The 21,527-nt window shown below is 42.9% G+C and overlaps 1 protein-coding gene across 3 annotated transcripts; it reads left to right on the top strand.

Moving 5' to 3' along the window:
- Positions 1-306: 306 nt before the first annotated feature.
- Positions 307-20,046, top strand: LOC129854471 (retinoblastoma-like protein 2). Of its 3 annotated transcripts, none has more exons than XM_055921547.1 (14): positions 307-395; positions 11,517-11,643; positions 11,963-12,075; positions 12,153-12,256; positions 12,571-12,708; positions 12,967-13,137; positions 13,342-13,639; positions 13,804-13,961; positions 14,075-14,251; positions 14,433-14,504; positions 14,608-14,686; positions 14,824-15,014; positions 15,269-15,433; positions 15,627-20,046. In XM_055921547.1, exons 2-14 carry the CDS (start codon positions 11,594-11,596, stop codon positions 15,882-15,884), a joined length of 1,974 nt encoding a protein of 657 aa, XP_055777522.1. In that variant the 5' UTR covers positions 307-395; positions 11,517-11,593; the 3' UTR covers positions 15,885-20,046. The 3 variants fall into 3 exon arrangements, with proteins under 3 accessions (XP_055777522.1, XP_055777521.1, XP_055777523.1); XM_055921546.1 differs by having other exon boundaries at positions 13,789-13,961; XM_055921548.1 differs by lacking the exon at positions 15,269-15,433 and having other exon boundaries at positions 13,789-13,961.
- Positions 20,047-21,527: the final 1,481 nt, after the last annotated feature.

The following is a 21,527-nucleotide window of genomic DNA, read 5'->3' as shown; positions in this document are numbered from 1 at the left end:
AGCATTACTGATTAATGTACTGCTATTCTTCTGCTTCCTTTATGCCCTATTATGTTCCTACTCCACCCCAGGGGGCGCTTGTTGCTCTGTGAGTCTCAGCCCTCAGGCCTCTTATCATAGCAACCCATTGCAGATGACAAGTTGGGGCTTGTCTGTTGTGAGCTGTGAGCCAATGGGCTGAGCCAGAGCTTCAGCTTCCTCTCTGTCTCAGTGCACTGCAGCCTGCTGCTGCCTGCCTGTACACTTATAGTGGTGCTCACTGCTCTGTGCTGCTCTGATGCTCACCCACACACCCACAGCTGTTCAGCCTGGCTAGCCCCACAGAGAGAGAAGCAGAGAGGCCGTGTGTCTCCAAGCCTCTACAAAACAGAATCAGATCCTTCTCACGAGCCTCTGTAAGTAGCTTGTTGCATCACTGCAGCTCTTTTGTCTCTCTTTGTCTCTGTAACACTACAGGAAATAACATGTCACAGGATGTTGTTTGTCCTGGGTTGATGTGTGTCTAACTGACGGGAAGAGAACCTTATTATGGATGATGATCATGTATGATTTGTGGCTGGTAGGAGTTGTTAGATTTCCAAGATAAAATGCAACATTTTCTGTTCCATTTCTCTGAAATGGATGCAAAACACTTCAGTTGTATATGTATTTTGAATGATGTGTGTGCCCCAAAATGACTGTAGAAAGTAAAAGTATTCTGGAGGTTGTCACTGAAGCTGCAGTCAGTCAGTTCTAAAGATATTGCAGTGTGACAGAGAGCCAACATGGGAACAGAGAGAGGCATGGTGGTGGTGGTGGGTAAGATGATATAAACTGATTCTGAAGGAGTTGGCAGCTGGTGACACACGTTGTCAGTTGGTGGGCCACTAGCCCACATCCGGTGTGTAGCCCACATGGGTGAGAGCATATGCATAGTAATATTAGTACCGAGCACATGGCTCATAGTAGCTACCTCTCCCTTATGACTGGCTTGCTCTCAGGAGCGATGTTACAGTGAGAGTTAAAGCCTTACTATAACCATCAACTTACACAGAACAGATAGGAAGGTTGAATTGACTCAGTGGGAGGTGAGCTAAATCCATTTTCCTGGTAGTGGATGGAGTAGAGCCAAGCCAACCAAGGCTTCGTCCCAATACTGCAGAGTGAGAGAGGGATAGGTTGGCCAGCAGACCTGGATTCAAATGCTATCTGAAATCTTTCAAATACTTTTAGTGTTTGCTTTAGAACAAGCCTGTAATGCCATATGAGCAGGGTTTGCACTTATACGGCTATTCTATTGGTTCAATTGTGCAAAGCAAGCTCAATCAAGCCCAGCTAAAGTGTTTGAACGATTTCAAATAGTATTTGAACCCAGGCCTGTTGGCCAGTGTCTGGGGTTGGAACAGTAAGGTTGCTCGTAGGGAATGAATGGAAGGTATTATTAGATTCAGTGACAGCGGTGTACTGTGTGACAGCTGTGTACTGTGTGACAGCGGTGTACTGTGTGACAGCGGTGTACTGTGTGACAGCGGTGTACTGTGTGACAGCGGTGTACTGTGTGACAGCGGTGTACTGTGTGACAGCGGTGTACTGTGTGACAGCGGTGTACTGTGTGACAGCGGTGTACTGTGTGACAGCGGTGTACTGTGTGACAGCGGTGTACTGTGTGACAGCGGTGTACTGTGTGACAGCGGTGTACTGTGTGACAGCGGTGTACTGTGTGACAGCGGTGTACTGTGTGACAGCGGTGTACTGTGTGACAGCGGTGTACTGTGTGACAGCGGTGTACTGTGTGACAGCGGTGTACTGTGTGACAGAACACAGGAACAGGAACGTTGTGTACAGGTTTGACTCTGACAGAACACAGGAACAGGAACGTAGTGTACAGGTTTGACTCTGACAGAACACAGGAACAGGAACGTAGTGTACAGGTTTGACTCTGACAGAACACAGGAACAGGAACGTAGTGTACAGGTTTGACTCTGACAGAACACAGGAGCAGGAACGTAGTGTACAGGTTTGACTCTGACAGAACACAGGAACAGGAACGTAGTGTACAGGTTTGACTCTGACAGAACACAGGAACAGGAACGTAGTGTACAGGTTTGACTCTGACAGAACACAGGAACGTAGTGTACAGGTTTGACTCTGACAGAACACAGGAACAGGAACGTAGTGTACAGGTTTGACTCTGACAGAACACAGGAACGTAGTGTACAGGTTTGACTCTGACAGAACACAGGAACAGGAACGTAGTGTACAGGTTTGACTCTGACAGAAAACAGGAACAGGAACGTTGTGTACAGGTTTGACTCTGACAGAACACAGGAACAGGAACGTAGTGTACAGGTTTGACTCTGACAGAACACAGGAACAGGAACGTAGTGTACAGGTTTGACTCTGACAGAACACAGGAACAGGAACGTAGTGTACAGGTTTGACTCTGACAGAACACAGGAACAGGAACGTAGTGTACAGGTTTGACTCTGACAGAACACAGGAACGTAGTGTACAGGTTTGACTCTGACAGAACACAGGAACAGGAATGTAGTGTACAGGTTTGACTGACAGAACACAGGAACGTAGTGTACAGGTTTGACTCTGACAGAACACAGGAACAGGAACGTAGTGTACAGGTTTGACTCTGACAGAACACAGGAACAGGAACGTAGTGTACAGGTTTGACTCTGACAGAACACAGGAACAGGAATGTAGTGTACAGGTTTGACTCTGACAGAACACAGGAATGTAGTGTACAGGTTTGACTCTGACAGAACACATGAACAGGAACGTTGTGTACAGGTTTGACTCTGACAGAACACAGGAACAGGAACGTAGTGTACAGGTTTGACTCTGACAGAACACAGGAACAGGAACGTAGTGTACAGGTTTGACTCTGACAGAACACAGGAACAGGAACGTAGTGTACAGGTTTGACTCTGACAGAACACAGGAACAGGAACGTAGTGTACAGGTTTGACTCTGACAGAACACAGGAACAGGAACGTAGTGTACAGGTTTGACTCTGACAGAACACAGGAACAGGAACGTAGTGTACAGGTTTGACTCTGACAGAACACAGGAACAGGAACGTTGTGTACAGGTTTGACTCTGACAGAACACAGGAATTGATGTGGTTCAACATTGGCCTGTCCAGCCTCAGCCTGGCTCTGGCTGTAATTTACACTCACGTCAGAATATCGAGAACTTCACCTGGTATAACCTTACAGCTTAGCTTGTAGCCCTCTGTTTCTCTCTCTCTGTTGCTCTTTCTCTCTCTCTCTACCTCTCTGTTGCTCTCACTCGCTCCCTCTCTGTCTCTCTGTGTTGGTCTCTACCCAAAGTGGTACTCCTTAGTGTGGACAAAGTAAAACTGATTATCACCTGCAACCCATAACGACAGTCATTGCTAGCATCATCCTCAAATACCTTCCCAATAACCACACCCAGCGTATCTCACTGACTTACTATAACTTGAATTAGTCCTCAGATATAGTACACAACATGTTCGGAATCAGCATCCACCTCCCCACTTACTGACATATCTGGTTTATATTCAAAACCACAGTTTAACTTCTTCATTTTCACACACTCAGAGAGACAGATCCTCTACCCCAGGCAGCATCTGGGCACCACACACTCACACAGTCTGTGATAGTAACTTGGCATGGTAGAGAAATGGAGAACACGTGCAAATGATTATCGCTGTGGAGAGGAGACTGAGTTACCATTGAATCAGCACAATCTCTCTTTTACTCCATCAATTTCAAATCAATTCAAAGGCGATTATTGGCATGGGAAATATGTTTACATTGCCTAAGCAAGCGAAATAGACAAACAAAATGGAAAGGGAAAGGGAAATAAACTATCAGAAATTAATAGTAAACATTACGCTCACAAAAGTTTTAAAAGAATATAGACATTTCAAATGTTATATCGCTGGCTATGTACAGTGCTATGTAACAATGTGCAAATAGTTGAGGTATGAAAGGTAATATAAATAAGCAGATAAATATAGGTTGTATTTACAATGGTGTTTGTGCTCCAGGTCACAAATCTTGCTGTTGTGTTGGCATACTGTTGTATTTCACCTAATAGATATGGGAGATTGGATTGGTTTTCAAATTCTTTGTGGGTCTGTAATCTGAGGGAAATATAGTGCCTTCAGAAAATGTGCACACCCCTTGACTTTTCTGCATTTTGTTGCGTGACAGCCTGTATTTTTATTTGGAATAAATTGAGATGTTGTGTCACTGGCCTACACACAATACCCATAATGTCAAAGTGGAATTATGTTTTTAGAAATGTTTACAAATTAATAAAAAATGAAGAGCTGAAATGTCTTGAGTCAATAAGTATTCAACCTCTTTGTTATGTCAAGCCTAAATAAGTTCAGGAGTAAAAATGTGCTTAACAAGTCACATAATAAGTTACAGAGACTCTGTGTGCAATAATAGTGTTTAACATGAACGACTACCTTTTGAATGACTACCTTATCTCTGTAACCGACACATATTGTACAATTATCTGTAAGGTCCCTCAGTCAAGCAGTGAATTTCAAACACCGATTGAACCACAAAGAACAGGGAGGTTTTCCAATGCAAAGAAGGGCACCTATTGGTAAATGGGTCAAATAAAAAAAGCTGAAATTAAATATCCCTTTGAGCATGGTTATTAATTACACTTTGGATGGTGTATCAATACACCCAGTCGCTACAAAGATACAGGCGTCCCTCCTAGCTCAGTTACAGAAGAGGAAAGAAACCGCTCAGGGATTTAACCATGAGGCCAATGGTGACATTAAAACCATTACAGAGTTTAATGGCTGTGATAGGAGAAAACTGAGAATGGATCAACAACATTGTAGTTACTCTATATTACTAAGCTAAAGGACAGAGTCAAAAGAAGGAAGCCTACACAGAAAGAAATGTTCCAAAACATACAGCCAGTTTGCAGCAAGGCACTAAAGCGAAACTGCAAAACGTGGCAAAGAAATTAACTTTATGTCCTGAATACAAAGTATTATGTTTGGGGAAAATCCAGCAGAACACATCACTGAGTACCACCTTCATATTTTCAAGCATGGTGGTGGTGCGTCATGTTATGGGTATGCTTGTCATCAGCAAGGACTAGGGAGTTTTGTAGAGTAAAAAGAAACGGAATAGAGTTAAGCACAGGCAAAATCCTAGAGGGAAACCTGGTTCAGTCTGCTTTCCACCAGACAAAGGGAGACAAAATCACCTCTCAGCAGGAAAATAACCTAAAACACAAGGCCAAATATACACTGGAGTTGCTTACCAAGACAACATTAAATGTGGCCTAGTTACAATTTTGAAAATCTATGGCAAGACTTGAAGATGGCGGTCTAGCCATGATCAACCAACTTGACAGAGCTTGAATATCCTTTTTATAATAATGTGCAAATATTGTACAATCCACATGTGGAAAACTCTTAGAGATTTACCCAGAAAGACTCACAGCTCGTAATCGCTGCCAAAGGTGATTCTAACATGTATTGACTCGGGTGTGTGAATACTTGTGTAAATGAGATTTCTGTATTTCATTTTCAATAAATTAGCAAACGTTTCTAAAAACATGTTTTCATTATGGGGTATTGTGTGTAAATCAATTAATCCATGAATTCAGGTTGTAACACATCAAACATTTCCGGTTGTAACACATCATGTGGAATAAGTCAAGGGGTATGAATACTTTCTGAATGCTCTGTATGTGGCTCCAATATGGTCATACATTTTGCAGGAGGTTAGGAAGTGCAGCTTGGTTTCCACCTCATTTTGTGGGCAGTGTGCACATAGCCTGTCTTTTCTTGAGAGCCAGGTCTGCCGATGTTGACCTCTCGATAGCAAAGCCATGCTCACTGAGTCTGTACATAGTCAAAGCTTTTCTTAATGTTGGGTCAGTCACAGCGGTCAGGTATTCTGCTACTGTTTGCTCAGTTTTTTGTTGATTTTTTCCAATGTGTCAAGTAATTATCTTTTTGTTTTCTCATGATTTGGTTGGGTCTAATTGTGTTGCTGTCCTGTTGTGAACAGAGTCCCAGTACCAGCTGGCTTCTCCAGGTTCATCTCTCTGTAGGTGAGGGCTTTGTTATGGAAGGTTTGAGAATCGCTTCCTTTTAGGTGGTTGTGGAAGTTAATTGCTCTTTTCTGGATTTTGATAATTAGCGGTATTTGTCCTAATTCTGCTCTGAATGCATTATTTGCAGTTTTACATTGTACATATTTTTTCATATTTCTGCATGGAGTCTCAATTTGGGGTTTGTGAATTATTCGTTTGTGAGAGGACCCCAGACCTCACAACCATAGAGGGCTTCTGTGGTGCTGATGTGTAGGTCAAGGTAGGTATATTGTTTTGTGTGATCTAGGGCAACAGTGTCTAGATGGAATTTGTATTTGTGGGGCTGGAAACTGGACCTTTTTTGGAACACCATTATTTTTGTTTTACTGAGATTAACTGTCAGGGCCCAAGTTTGACAGAATCTGCAGAAGATCTAGGTGCTGCTTCATTATTAGATTTTTTTATTAGAAGTCCGTTAAGAACAAATTATTATTTCAATGACCGCCTAGGAACAGTGGGTTAATTTAAAACTGCCTTGTTCAGGGGCTGAATGACAGATTTTTACCTTGTCAGCTCGGGGATTCGATCTTGCAACCTTTCAGTTACTAGTCCAACGCAATAACCACTAGGCTACCTGCCGCCCCCAGTTGGCGACAGAAGCACCAGATCATCTGCAAACAGTAAACATTTGACTTCAGAGTCTAGTAGGGTGAGGCCGGGTGCTTCAGACTGAGCCCTTGCCAATTTGTTGGTATAAATGTTGAAGAGAGTGGGGCAATTTTTTTGTGGGGCAATTTTAGCTGCATACAGTTGAAGTCGGAAGTTTACATACACCTTAGCCAAATACATTTAAACTCAGTTTTTCACAATTCCTGACATTTAATCCTAGTAAGAATTCCCTGTTTTAGGTCAGGTAGGATCACCACTTTATTTTAAGAATGTCAGAATAATAGTAGAGAGAATGATTTATTTCAGCTTTTCTTTCTTTCATCACATTCCCAGTGGGTCAGAAGTTTACATACACTCAATTAGTATTTGGTAGCATTGCCTTTAAATTGTTTACCTTTGGTCAAACGTTTTGGGTAGCCTTCCACATTCCTCCTGACAGAGCTGGTGTATCTGAGTCAGGTTTGTAGGCCTCCTTGCTCGCACACGCTTTTTCAGTTCTGCCCACAAATTTTCTAAAGGATTGAGGTCAGAGGTTTGTGATGGCAACCCCAATACCTTGACTTTGTTGTCCTTAAGCCATTTTGCCACAACTTTGGGAGTATCTTTGGGGTCATCGTCCATTTGGAAGACCCATTTGCAACCAAGCTTCAACTTCCTGACTGATGTCTTGAGATGTTGCTTCAATATAGCCACATAATTTTCCTTTCTCATGAAGCCATCTATTTTGTGAAGTACACCAGTCCCTCCTTCAGCAAAGCACCCCCACAACATGATGCTGCCACCCCAGTGCTACACGGTTGGGATGGTGTTCTTCAGCTTGAAAGCATCCCCCTTTTTTCTCCAAACATAACAATGGTCATTATGGCCAAAAAGTTAGATTTTTGGTTCCTCAGACCAGAGGACATTTCTCCAAAAAGTACAATCTTTGTCCCCATGTGCAGTTGCAAACCGTAGTCTGGCTTAATTTATGGCGGTTTTGGAGCAGTGGCTTCTTCCTTGCTGTGCAGCCTTTTAGGTTATCTCGATATAGGACTCGTTTTACTGTAGATATAGATACTTTTGTACCTGTTTCCTCCAGCATCTTCACAAGGTCCTTTGCTGTTGTTCTGGGATTGATTTGCACTTTTCGCACCAAAGTACGTTCATCTCTAGGAGACAGAACGCATCTCCTTCCTGAGCGGTATGACAGCTGCGTGGTCCCATGGTGTTTATACTTGTGTACTTTTGTTTGTACAGATGAACGTGGTACCTTCAGGCATTTGAAAATTGCTCCCAAGGATGAACCAGACTTGTGGAGGTCTACAATTTTTGGCTAATTTGTCTTGGCTGATTTCTTTTGATTTTCCCATGATGTCAAGCAAAGAGGCGCTGAGTTTGAAGGTAGACCTTGAAATACATCCACAGGTACACCTCCAATTGACTCAAATGAATGCAATTAGCCTATCAGAAGCTTCTAAAGCCATGACATCCTTTTCTGGAATTTCCTAAGCTGTTTAAAGGCACAGTCAACTTAGCGTATGTAAACTTCTGACCCACTGGAATTGCGATACAGTGAATTATAAGTGAAATAGTCTGTCTAAAACAACTGTTGGAAAAATTACTTGTGTCTTGCACAAAATAGATGTCCTTAACCGACTTGCCAAAACTCGTTTGTTAACAAGAAATTTGTGGAGTGGTTGAAAAACAAGTTTTAATGACTCCAACCTAAGTGTTTGTAAACTTCTGACTTCAACTGTACTTGTACACATTGTTTGTTTACATGGATTTTATGTTTTTCCCCCCAACACCGCTTTAGATCAATTTGTATAGCAGACTCTCATGCCAAATTGAGTCAAAAGCAATCAACAAAGCATGAGAAGACTTTGCTTTTGTTTTGTTTGTTTGTCAAAATGGGTGTGCAGGGTGAATACGTAGTCTGTCGTACGGTAATTTGGTAAAAAGCCAATTTGACATTTGCTCAGGACTGTTTTCACTGAGGAAATGTAGTTCTTGGGGTCAAATTTGTCTCCACTTCTGTGGATTTGGGTGATTAGTCATTGGTTCCAAATATTAGGGAAAAGGCCAGAGCTGAGGAGGATGTTAAAGAGATTAAGTATAGACAATTGGATTTTGTGGTCTGTATATTTGATCATTTTATTTCGGATACCATCAACACCACAAGCCTTTTTAGGTTGAGAGATTTGTATTTTGTCCTGTAGTTCATTCAGTGTAATTGGAGAATCCAGTGGATTCTGGTACTCTTTAATAGCTCACTAAGATTTTTTAATGATCATGTACAGTGCCTTCGGAAAGTATTCTGACCCATTGACTTTTTACACCCCCCCACATCAATCTACACACAATATCACATAATGACAAAGCAAAAACTTTTTTTTTTATATATATATATATAAATGTTTGCTAATTTATAAAAAATGAAACATCAAATTTACTTAAGTATTCAGACACTTTACTCAGTACTGGCACACCTGTATTTGGGAGGTTCTTCTATTTTTCTCCGCAGATCCTCTCAAGCTCTGTCAGGTTAGATGGGGAGCGTTGCTGTACAGCTGTTTTCATGTCTCTCCAGAGATGTTCGATCGGGTTCAGGCACGGGCACTGGCTGGGCCACTCAAGGACCTTCAGAGACTTGCCCCGAAGCCACTTCTGCGTTGTCTTGGCTGTGTGCTTAGGCTCAGCTCTAGGGAGCGTCTTGGTGGTTCCAAATTTCTTCCGTTTAAGAATGATGGAGGCCACTGGGTTCTTGGGGACCTTCAATGCTGCAGAAATGTTTTGGTACCCTTCCCCAGATCTGTGCCTCGACACAATCCTGTCTCGGAGCTCTATGGACAATTCCTTCGACCTCATGGCTTGGTTTTTGCTCTGACATGCACTGTCAACTGTGGGACCTTATATAGACAGGTGTGTGCCTTTCCAAATCATGTCCAATCAATTGAATTTCCCACAGGTGGACTCCAATCAAGTTATAGAAACATCTCAAGGATGATCAATGGAAACAGGATGCACCTGAGTTCAATTTGAAGTCTCATTTCAAAGGGTCTGAATAATTATGTAAATAAGGTATTTCTGTTTTTATTTTATTTTATAAATTTGCCAACATTTCTAAAAATCTGTTTTTGCCTTGTCCTTATGAGGTATTGTGTGTAGATTGCTGAGGATAATACTTTAAACAAATACATTTTAGATTAAGTTTGTAACGTAACGAAATGTGGAAAAAGTCAAGGGGTCTGAATACTTTCCGAACTATTTGTTTTTGCTGTTTGTTATAGTGCCAGAAAAGTTTGGAGAAGTAATTTATCCATGCATGTCCATTTTGGATAGATAGCTCTTCATGTTGTTGTTTGTTTAGTGTTTAGGCTTTTTACTGCTAAGTTTGCACTGAAACGTTTTGTCCAGGAAATTGTCTAAAAGGGATTGATTTTGTTGTTGGCTAATTGTTTTCTGGTAGGTTTCCACACTACTTTCCTTTTATCTATATCATTTGTTAATAGTATGCAGTTTACTTGGCTTTGATGCCTCATGATTGAGTTTTGTTCTGTTCAAGTAGGCTGTGATTTTGCTGTGGTCTGATAGGGGTGTCAGTGGGCTGACTGTGAACGCTCTGAGAGACTCTGGGTTGAGGTCTGTGATAAAGTAGTTTACAGTACTGCTGCCAAGACATGAGCTGTATGTGTACCTACCATAGGAGTCCCCTTGAAGCCCACCATTGACTATGTACAGACCCAGCGTGCGACAGAGCTGCAGGAGTTGTGTGACCCGTTTTTGTTGGTTGTTTTGTCATAGTTGTTGGGCAAATTGGGGAGGGAATGCTGCCACCTCCAGGTAGGTTTTAATCCCCTGTGTTCTGAGTGTGTCAGGTTTTGTCCAGTTCTGGCGTTTAGGTATCCACAGACTAGGACATGTCCCTTGGTCTGGAAATGATTGAGCTCCCCCTTTAGGATGGAGAAGCTGTCTTTATTAAAGTATGGGGGATTTCTAGTGGGGGGATATACAGTACTGTACATTCCAAAACGGTTCTTCGGCTGTCCCCGTAGGAGAACCCTTTTTGGTTCCACATAGAACCCTTTTGGGTTCTATGTAGAACCCTCTCTGGAAAGGGTCCTACATGAAATCCAAAATGTTTCTACCTTGAACCAAAAAGGTTCTACCTGGACCAAAAATGGTTCCTCAAATGGTTCTCCTATGGGGATAGCTGAAGAACCCTTTAAGGTTCCATAGCAAAAAAAAAAATTACGTGTGTAGGTAGCACACAGGACAACATTTTTATCTGTTGAGATTATTTATTTATTTATTTCTAACCAGATGTAACATGTTCCTGTTTTGATTTATTTAATAGTGGTGAAGTCTGGGTTCCTGCTCTTTAGTCCAAAGGCAGATGACTTCAGACCTTGTATATTCCATGATGGGACATGGGCTCTCTCTCTCACTCTCTCTCTCTCTGAATCCTTCCACAGAAGAACTGTAGAACTGCTTGACAAACAGAGAAACAGATTAATAAATCGGAATATTCCTTTTCAACAGGAAATATTTGTATTTTGGCAGTTCATCATCGTTGTCATCTCATAACTGAAGGCCAGCCCCCTCCCCCCACACACACACACACATTAACTTAGGCCCAATTATCTCTGAGATGACTTAGTATCATTATTGTGTGGTTCGTGTTATAAATTTAAACCGTTGTTTCACATGTTTCTCATGCAAGGAAATATAATGATGATCCTATTTATACGGTCTCATGTGCCGCTCTAAAGGGTTTTCAAACCTCTGCCTGGTGTATGCATTATGTACAGGTGTCCACTGCTACTCCACTGACTGACACGGAGCTACACTCTACCAGCGGAGGTGCTGTGAGCGGCTGGAGGTCGTCATGGCAACCCAGAGACATGTACCCAGTGACAGTCTGGCTAGAACATTCAGGTCAGCTATGGTGGGCATGTGCCTGTGTGGGCCTCATACGTAACTGTAGTAGACTGTAATGTGCCGCAGGGGAAATGTATTTGGGCCTGTAGCCTATGATAGAGTACACTGTGATCTATGGTCGGTGTTGAGTTTGTAGAAGAGTAAGAAAATACATGTTGTTTTACTATGTTACACATTCTTCCCATTATGGAGAAGGTTATGATTTGGGGGAAGATAAGCTTATCCTAGATCTATACCTATGGGTGGGCAATATCTATCAGTAGTCTATGGGGGTGGAAAAGTGGCTGTATGGTTCTTTAAGGTGTATTTTGTTTAGGTTCTGTGCCAGAAACCCTAGTGAGGTCATCTCCACTAGACTCAGAGACATGCTCCACACCTTCATCCAGCACTACCAGGAACCATGGGAAGAGAACCGCAGCCTAGACAGAGGTGTGTGTGTGTCTGTGTGCATGTGTTGATATATTGACATTAATGTGCACTTTTCAGTAACTTCCTGTTGTTTGTAGAGAGAGGAGTGAAGTTCTCCAGCCAGACAGAGGCTTTGTACTACAGGGTTCTAGAGGCTGTCATCAATCAGGAGAGGAAGAGGCTGGGAGCCAAAGACCTTTTAGTGAGTCCTCTGCCCTCTGCTGTGTACGAATGGAACTGCACTGTTTAGTGTCATTAAGCATTCACTTTACAATTCCCTCTGGGGGTACTGTTGTATTTTATTTATGTATTTTTTTATTTAACCTTTATTTAACCTAAGCAAGGCAGTTAAGAACAAATTCTTATTTACAATGACGGCCTACCAAAAGGCAAAAGGCCTCCTGCGGGGACAGGGGCCTAGGATTAAAATAAATAAATACAATATAAATATCAGACAAAATGTTGTACAGACATGTATAGTATAGAGGTTGTCCTTGATGACTTGTTTCTTGGCAGGGCATTCTGGAGCATGATCTGTTCCAGCGCTCTCTAGTGGCCTGTTGTCTGGAGATGGTCAACTTCTCCCATCAGCCACCAGGCAGCTTCCCCCTGGTCATTGACATCTTTAGCCTGGCGCCATACGACTTCTACAAGGTAACATCTACACAAAACACCTGCAGTACATGTCATACTGTACTGTAACATCATAAAGGAGGTGGTTTCACGTGATAAGTAACCTTACCTGAAAACTGAAGCATTGTGTTAGCTCCTCAAGCTAATGCCTAGGCTTGGGCTCAGAGGGCTTACACAGTCTTGGGGCATACAGACGTCCTGGGTTCAAACACGTCTACTGTAATCTTAGTGATGTGTTTAGGTGCTGTTTAACCCTCTACTGTGTGTGCTGTGTGCCAGGTGATAGAGCTGGTGCTGCGGGCTGAGGAGGGCTTGCTGCCGAGTGTGGTCAGGCATCTGACCCATATAGAGGAGAGGGTCCTGGAGAGTCTGGCCTGGAGGAGAGACTCACCACTCTGGGACCAGATCAGAGCTGCTAAGGGACAGGGACAGCTGCCTGCATACCATCAGGTCAGCGGGCAACGGTTCAAATTCACCTGTTTGTCAACTGGGAAAAATTCACAGTGCACCCTGTCAAAATATATAGAGCAACACCGCTGGCGCACTCGAAACAAGTTGGTCTAATATGGCAGCATGGCGGCTGTCGTTCCATTAAAAAGAGGAAACAAAATGATCCCAAACTTGAGGTAACAGATGGTTCTATGCGTGTTCCAGGTGATGCTCCCCCAATACTCAGAGGACACAGACAAGATGGCCAAGATCCCTCCCACCCCTTCACACTTGACCTCAAGCCTTGTGAATGGGATCCATGGAAATGACCTGAACCCTCCGATTACCCACCATGAACGCTACAGCTCACCCCCTGCTGGCTCAAAGATGGCCGCTTGCCCTACCACACCAGTCAGCCCATCCCAGTCCTCCTCTGTCATTGTTACTAGACAGACTATAGTCACCATGGCATCAGCCACTGTCACCACCAACAATGGCCAGTCAGTCACCATACCGGTTCGAGGTAAAGACTTTCCCTCAGATGAAACCCAATATGGCCATAGAAATGACAACTCTAATAGAATACTGACATAATGTAATAAATCTTGTAATAAACATGTTATATACCTTGTTTACATATCACAACAATCAGTGCTCTTTGTTCAATTAAAGCTCTTCCACACCCAGGCATTGCCAATGACCGGGGAGGCATCACATTTACCCTCAGTGTTGTGGGTCAGCCCATTCCTCCACAGCAAGTCTCCAGCACCTCTACCCAGCAGCCCCAGAACCCAGTCACACACAGACCTCAGAGTAAGGGCTCCATCTCACTGTTCCTCCGCAAGGTAGGCTTTACTCACAGATTTCTACATACCTGAGCTGGCCTGAATGCTATGAGCCTAGATATTTAGTTACAAGATCCACAAGACAAAGGCCATACTCCTTCCCTCTGTCTCAGGTCTACCACCTGGTGAGCATGCGTCTGAGGGACATCTGTGTTAAACTGGACATCTGTGAGGCGCTGCGGCTGAAGATCTGGACCTGCGTTGAACACTCCTTGGTCCACTGCACTGACCTCATGCTAGACCGACACCTGGACCAAATACTCATGTGTGCCATCTATGTCATGGCCAAGGTAGCACTATTTGCTTTTCCTCTAGACTTTTTGCTATACTTCCTTAATGCAGATGGTTTTATGACTTGGGTGATCGACAGCAAGGCATTCAGCCTTCTATACTTCTTCAGCTGTGTATTGATGATAATAATGTATTATAATACCTTAATTTCCATGTTTATGCTGTGTGTTGCTTGTGCAGGTAACCAACGTTGACTTGCCCTTCAAGCTCATCATGCAGTGCTACAAGACTCAGCCTCAAGCAAGCAACTGTGTAAGGAGATAAATGTTTTGCTTGCTTTTGTGTGTGTAAGTGAGTTAAATCCAGCTTGTTTGTTATTGTGTAGTTGATGAAGTCTGTATTGTCCTCCTGTCAGGTATTCAGAAGTGTTCTGATCTCAGGGAGAAACACCAAGACCTCACAAACCTCTCCTGGTGGATCCAACAGAGAAAACAGTTGGACAAATAGAAAAATACATACATTCACATGGATATGTTTGCATCATAATATGCATGAATTAACAAATAATTTAATTCAATAATTAAGTATTTAAACGGATAATTTTTGATGGTGATGCTGCTCTGTTTCCCAGTTGATGTAGACCCCAGCAGTAGCTTGCTTACATACCAGAGCCCTCCCACCCATCCTACAGGACCCAGAGCTCCCTGTAGACAGGACCAGGGGGAGAGAAGACACCTCATCTATTTCTACAACACCGTCTATGTCAAACAGATGAAAGACTTTGCCCTGCGCTACAACTCCAGCTCTCTGACCATAGCCGGGGTGAGGGGACATTTTCATATACTACCTAATGGAGTCAGTAGTCGTCATACACAATATGTAGGAAACAATTTACCAGTGGTCTCAGATATGTCCAAACTGTGGTATAATATCATGGGTACTTACAGGTCATCTGATCCTGTAATATAAGTAAGAGAAGTCCTTGAACAGATGCAGTGCATTGTTCCTAGGCCCAGTGCTATCATCACTGTCCAACAGAGGTTCTGACCACATTCGGATTATTTTTCCATGCACAGGTTGAAACCCCTCCCCTTTCACCATACCCCTGCCAGCGTATTGGATCCTTGCGCAGACTCCGCCCCTCCAACCACCATTCCCTCTACATCTCCCCCCACAAGCCCAGCACACACCCCTCCCCCCGCACTGGGGTCCTCTACATCTTCAGCAGAAGCTTCTCAAAGGTCAGAGGTTGGACATACCTCTCTAACCCTGCTAACGATTCCCTAACTGACCCTCTTCTATACTTCCTGTCTGAAGCCTAACTAACATTACACATATTTTAACTTCAGTAACTGTGAAAAGCAAAAGGCCTAGTCATTGTGAATACACAGTACATAACTAGTCATGTGTGTTGCTAATCGTTGTATCCCACAGAGTCTGAGAGAGATCAGCGACATTATGAAGACATTTCAGTCACGCACCAGGAAGCACTGTGCAGCCCAGCTGCAGGAGGAGGGTGAGGAGGAGGGTGGGCCGCTTGCGAAGAGACCCTGTCAGGATAGACCGTCAAACTTGCAGAGAAAGCTCAGGGACTTCGACCAGGCACTGACGAGGGCCCAGAACCAGCAACAAGCCCAGACCAGGGCCAAGGCACAGCACCAAGCAACAGCACACAATGGGACGCATCGATGACTTCTCACTTTCTTTGACTTACCGTCATGCTTCATACTTCTTGCAGGTCTACACTCATTGGAAGAATATGGACAACAGACACTGATGATGGGAGAATGGATGCTGTGGAGCTACAATGTTAGAAATGTTAGAAAGAATTGGTATCATTAGCACTCAGTGAAGTTCTCTTAGCAAGCAATATTCATGATTAAAAAAGCTGATTTGTAATAATAATGAGGGTAATGTAATAATCTGAGAGTAACTAGGGCTCTGTATCAAATATCATATCATATACAGTATATATTCATCCTAAGGAAGCAGTAAAGGATTTGTGTTGGTACTGAGCACTGTGTACAGTTTGTGTTTGGTGAGAGGGAGGAGACAAGAGATGTCTCTCTCTGGAACATACAGTACGTAATTAGTTTCAATTTTCAAGTTTAATTTGTCACATGCACTAGTACAGTGAAATGCTTAATTTGCAAGCCCGACTCAACAGTGCAGTATTCAAAATAAAAAAAGCATAACTAATTTAAAACAAATTAAACACAGATATATGACATATATATATATATTTTTATTTATTTCACCTTTATTTAACCAGGTAGGCTAGTTGAGAACAAGTTCTCATTTACAACTGCGACCTGGCCAAGATATAAAGCATAGCAATTCGACACATACAACAACACAGAGTTACACATGGAATAAACAAAACATACAGTCAATAATACAGTAGAAAAATAAGCCTATATACAATGTGAGCAAATGAGGTGAGATAAGGGAGAAAAAGGCCATGGTGTCGAGGTTAAAACAATATAGCAAGTAAGACACTGGAATGGTAGATTTGCAGTGGAAGAATGTGCAAAGTAGAAATAGAAATAATGGGGTGAAAAAGAGCAAAATAAATAAATAAATACAGTAGGGGAAGAGGTAGTTGTTTGGGCTAAATTATAGAAAGGCTATGTACAGGTGCAGTAATCTGTGAGCTGCTCTGACAGCTGGTGCTTTAAGCTAGTGAGGGAGATAAGTGTTTCCAGCTCAGAGATTTTTGCAGTTCGTTCTAGTCATTGGCAGCAGAGAACTGGAAGGAAAGACGACCAAAGGAGGAATTGGCTTTGGGGGTGACCAGTGAGATATTCCTGCTGGAGCGCGTGCTACGAGTGGGTGCTGCTATGGTGACCAGTGAGCTGAGATAAGGGGGGACTTTACCTAGCAGAGACTTGTAGATAACCTGTAGCCAGTGGGTTTGGCGACGAGTATGCAGCGAGGGCCAACCAACGAGAGTGTACAGGTCACAATGGTGGGTAGTATATGGGGCTTTGGTGACAAAACGGATGGCACTGTGATAGACTGCATCCAGTTTGTTGAGTAGAGTGTTGGAGGCTATTTTATAGATGACATCACCGAAGTCGAGGATCGGTAGGATGGTCAGTTTTACGAGGGTATGTTTGGCAGCATGAGTGAAGGATGCTTTGTTGCGATATAGGAAGCCGAGTCTAGATTTAATTTTGGATTGGAGATGCTTCATGTGAGTCTGGAAGGAGAGTTTACAGTCTAACCAGACACCTAGGTATTTGTAGTTGTCCACGTATTCTAAGTCAGAGCCGTCCAGAGTAGTGATGCTGGACGGGCGAGCAGGTGTGAGCAGTGATCGGTTGAATAGCATGCATTTAGTTTTACTTGCTTTTAAGAGCAGTTGGAGGCTACGGAAGGAGAGTTGTATGGCATTGAAACTCGTCTGGAGGTTAGTTAACACAGTATCCAAAGAAGGGACAGAAGTATACAGAATGGTGTCGTCTGCGTAGAGGTGGATCAGAGAATCACCAGCAGCAAGAGCAACATCATTGATGTATACAGAGAAGAGAGTCGGCCCGAGGATTGAAGCCTGTGGTACCCCCATAGAGACGGCCAGAGGTCCGGACAACAGGCCCTCCGATTTGACACATTGAACTCTATCAGAGAAGTAGTTGGTAAACCAGGCGAGGCAATCATTTGAGAAACCAAGGCTGTCGAGTCTGCCAATAAGAATGTGGTGATTGACAGAGTCGAAAGCCTTGGCCAGTTCGATGAATATGGCTGCGCAGTAATGTCTCTTATCGATGGCAGTTATGATGTCGTTTAGGACCTTGAGCGTGGCTGAGGTGCACCCATGACCAGCTCTGAAACCAGATTGCATAGCGGAGAAGGTACGGTGGGATTCGAAATGGTCGGTAATCTGTTTGTTAACTTGACCTTAGAAAGACAGGGTAGGATAGATATAGGTCTGTAGCAGTTTGGGTCTAGAGTGTCACCCCCTTTGAAGAGGGGGATGACCGCGGCAGCTTTCCAATCTTTGGGAATCTCAGACGATACGAAAGAGAGGTTGAATAGGCTAATAATAGGGGTTGCAACAATTTCGGCAGATCATTTTAGAAAGAGAGGGTCCAGATTGTCTAGCCCGGCTGATTTGTAGGGGTCCAGATTTTGCAGCTCTTTCAAAACATCAGCTATCTGGATTTGAGTGAAGGAGAAATGGTGGGGGCTTTGGCAGGTTGCTGTGGAGGGTGCCGGGCAGTTGACCGGGGTAGGGGTAGCCAGGTGGAAAGCATGGCCAGCCGTAGAGAAATGCTTATTGAAATTCTCAATTATAGTGGATTTATTGGTGGTGACAGTGTTTCCTAGCCTCAGAGCAGTGGGCAGCTGGGAGGAGGTGCTCTTATTCTCCATGGACTTTACAGTGTCCCAGAACTTTTTTGAGTCAGTACTACAGGATGCAAATTTCAGTTTGAAAAAGCTAGCCTTAGCTTTCCTAACTGCCTGTGTATATTTGTTCCTAACTTCCCTGAAAAGTTGCATATCACGGGGGCTAATGCAGAACGCCACAGTATGTTTTTGTGCTGGTCAAGGGCAGACAGGTTGGAGTGAACCAAGGACTACATCTATTTCTAGTTCTACATTTTTTGAATGGGGCATGGTGAGGAAGGCACTTTTAAAGAATAGCCAGGCATCATCTACTGACGGGATGAGGTCAATGTCATTCCAAGATACCCCGGCCAGGTTGATTAGGAAGGCCTGCTCGCAGAAGTGTTTTAGGGAGCGTTTGACAGTGATGAGGGGTGGTCGTTTGGTCGCAGACCCATTTCGGATGCAGGCAATGAGGCAGTGATCGCTGAGATCTTGATTGAAAACAGCAGAGGTGTATTTGGAGGGCGAGTTAGTTAGGATGACATCTTTGAGGGTGGCCGTGTTTACGGATTTAGGGTTGTACCTGGTAGGTTCATTGATAATTTGTGTGAGATTGAGGGCATCAAGCTTAGATTGTAGGATGGCCGGGGTGTTAAGCATGTCCCAGTTTAGGTCACCTAGTAGCACGAGCTCAGAAGATAGATGGGGGGCAATCAATTCACATATGGTATCGAGGGCACAGCTGGGGGCAGAGGGAGGTCAATAGCAAGCGGCAACAGTGAGAGACGTTTCTGGAAGGGTGAATATTTAGAAGTAGAAGCTCAAATTGTTTGGGTACAGACTTGGATAGTAATACAGAACTCTGCAGGCTATCTTTGCAGTAGATTGCAACACCGCCCCCTTTGGCAGTTCTATCTTGGCAGAAAATGTTATAGTTAACGATGGAGATTTCAGGGTTTTTGGTGGTTTTCCTAAGCCAGGATTCAGACACGACTAAGACATCCGGGTTGGCAGAGTGTGCTAAAGCAGTGAGTAAAACAAACTTAGGGAGGAGGCTTCTAATGTTAACATGCATGAAACCAAGGCTTTTACGGTTACAGAAGTCAACAAATGAGAGCACCAAGGGAGTGGGGCTAGGCACTGCAGGACCTGGATTAACCTCTACATCACCAGAGGAACAGAGGAGAAGTAGGATAAGGGTACGGCTAAATGCTATACGAACTGGCCGTCTAGCACGTTCGGAACAGAGAGTAAAAGGAGCAGGTTTCTGGGCTCGATAGCATAGATTCAAGGCATAGTGTACAGACAAAGGTAAGGTAGGATGTGAGTACATTGGAGGTATATAGGTGAGCCTTTTAAAATTATCATACAGCGTAATGTATCTGTTAGGACCAGATGTTAGATAATATTCTGTTTAATTGGCACATTCTTTTCTCTACCAGTGTTGAATTTGTACTGATCTGTGGTACAAATCCTTTACTTCTTTGTGTTGTGATGTTGGATAAACATATCTCTGTTTTTACATTTGTCTTGTTGCTTTTTGTGCTATGTTGCTCTGTCTGTATGCTATGTCTTACTTGTCCTATGTTGATCTGCGTGTGCTCACTGCTCATTGATTGTCTGTATTGTAATTGTTTTTAATAACCTGCCCAGGGACTGCGGTTGAAAATTAGCCGGCTGGCTAAAACCGTCACTTTTACTGAAACGTTGATTAAACCTTTCTGGGATATGTGGGACGGTAGCGTCCCACTTGGCCAATAGCCAGAGAAAATGTAGAGCGCTAAATTAAAAAATATATATATAAAATCAAACTTTCATTAAATCACAAATGTAAGATACCAAATTAAAGCTACACTCGTTGTGAATCCAGCCGCCATGTCAGATTTCAAAAAGGCTTTTCGGCGAAAGCATAAGATGCTATTATCTGAGGATAGCACAACAGGTAACAAAGAGAGTGTAGCATATTTCAACACTGCAGGCACGACACAAAACGCAGAAATAAAATATAAATCATGCCTTACCTTTGACGAGATTCTTTTGTTGGCACTCCAATATGTCCCATAAACATCACAAATGGTCCTTTTGTTCTATTAATTCCGTCCATATATATCCAAATTGTCCATTTATTTGGCTCGGTTGATCCATAAAAAAACAGCTTCCAATTTGCGCAAAGTCATTACAAAATATCTAAAAAATTACCTCTAAACTTTGCCAAAACATTTCAAACTACTTTTGTAATACAACTTAAGGTATTTGTAAACGTTAATAATCGATCAAATTGAAGACGGGTCTATCTGTTTTCAATACAGGAGATCAACAAACTAACGCTACTTTTCTAGTCTTGCGCAACTCTCAAACAGTACACATGACGTTACACTGTTTCCAGGTGGTCTTACTTCTTCATTGCACAAAGGAATAACCTCAACCTATTTCCAAAGACTGGTGACATCCAGTGGAAGCGGTAGGAACTGAAAACAGGGTGATTAGAAATCCAGTATTCCAATGAAAACTCATTGAACAGACAGTGACTTAAAAAAAAAAGATAATTATGGTTAGTCCTCGGGGTTTTGCCTGCTACATAAGTTCTGTTATACTTACAGACATGATTCAAACAGTTTAAGAAACTTCAGAGTGTTTTCCATCCAAATCTACTAATAATATGCATATTTTATATTCTGGGGATGATTAGAAGGAAGTTGAAATTGGGCACGCTATTTATCCAATAGTGAATTTGCTGCCCCCTATCCTAGAGAAGTTTTAATGTGCACTGCCCCTGTAAAAATAAAATAAACTCAAACATCTCCTTACCCTACCGTCAACATTAGCACAACATAGTGAGAGCCACTGTGGAAAAGAAACAGAGATCCATGTTGGATATTTTGGCACTCAGAGACAACAAGGCCATAAACAGCATGTGACATATCAGTCTTGGTATATTAGTCTCATGTTGATATAGTAACATTGTTATTTTGTTAATTTTCAAAATGGCATATTTTGAAAAAC

Source organism: Salvelinus fontinalis, chromosome 4 (assembly GCF_029448725.1).
Source record: "Salvelinus fontinalis isolate EN_2023a chromosome 4, ASM2944872v1, whole genome shotgun sequence".
NCBI classification, from domain to species: domain Eukaryota; kingdom Metazoa; phylum Chordata; class Actinopteri; order Salmoniformes; family Salmonidae; genus Salvelinus; species Salvelinus fontinalis.
Note: the sequence above shows the minus strand (reverse complement) of the source record. Positions and strands in the feature narration are given on the sequence as shown.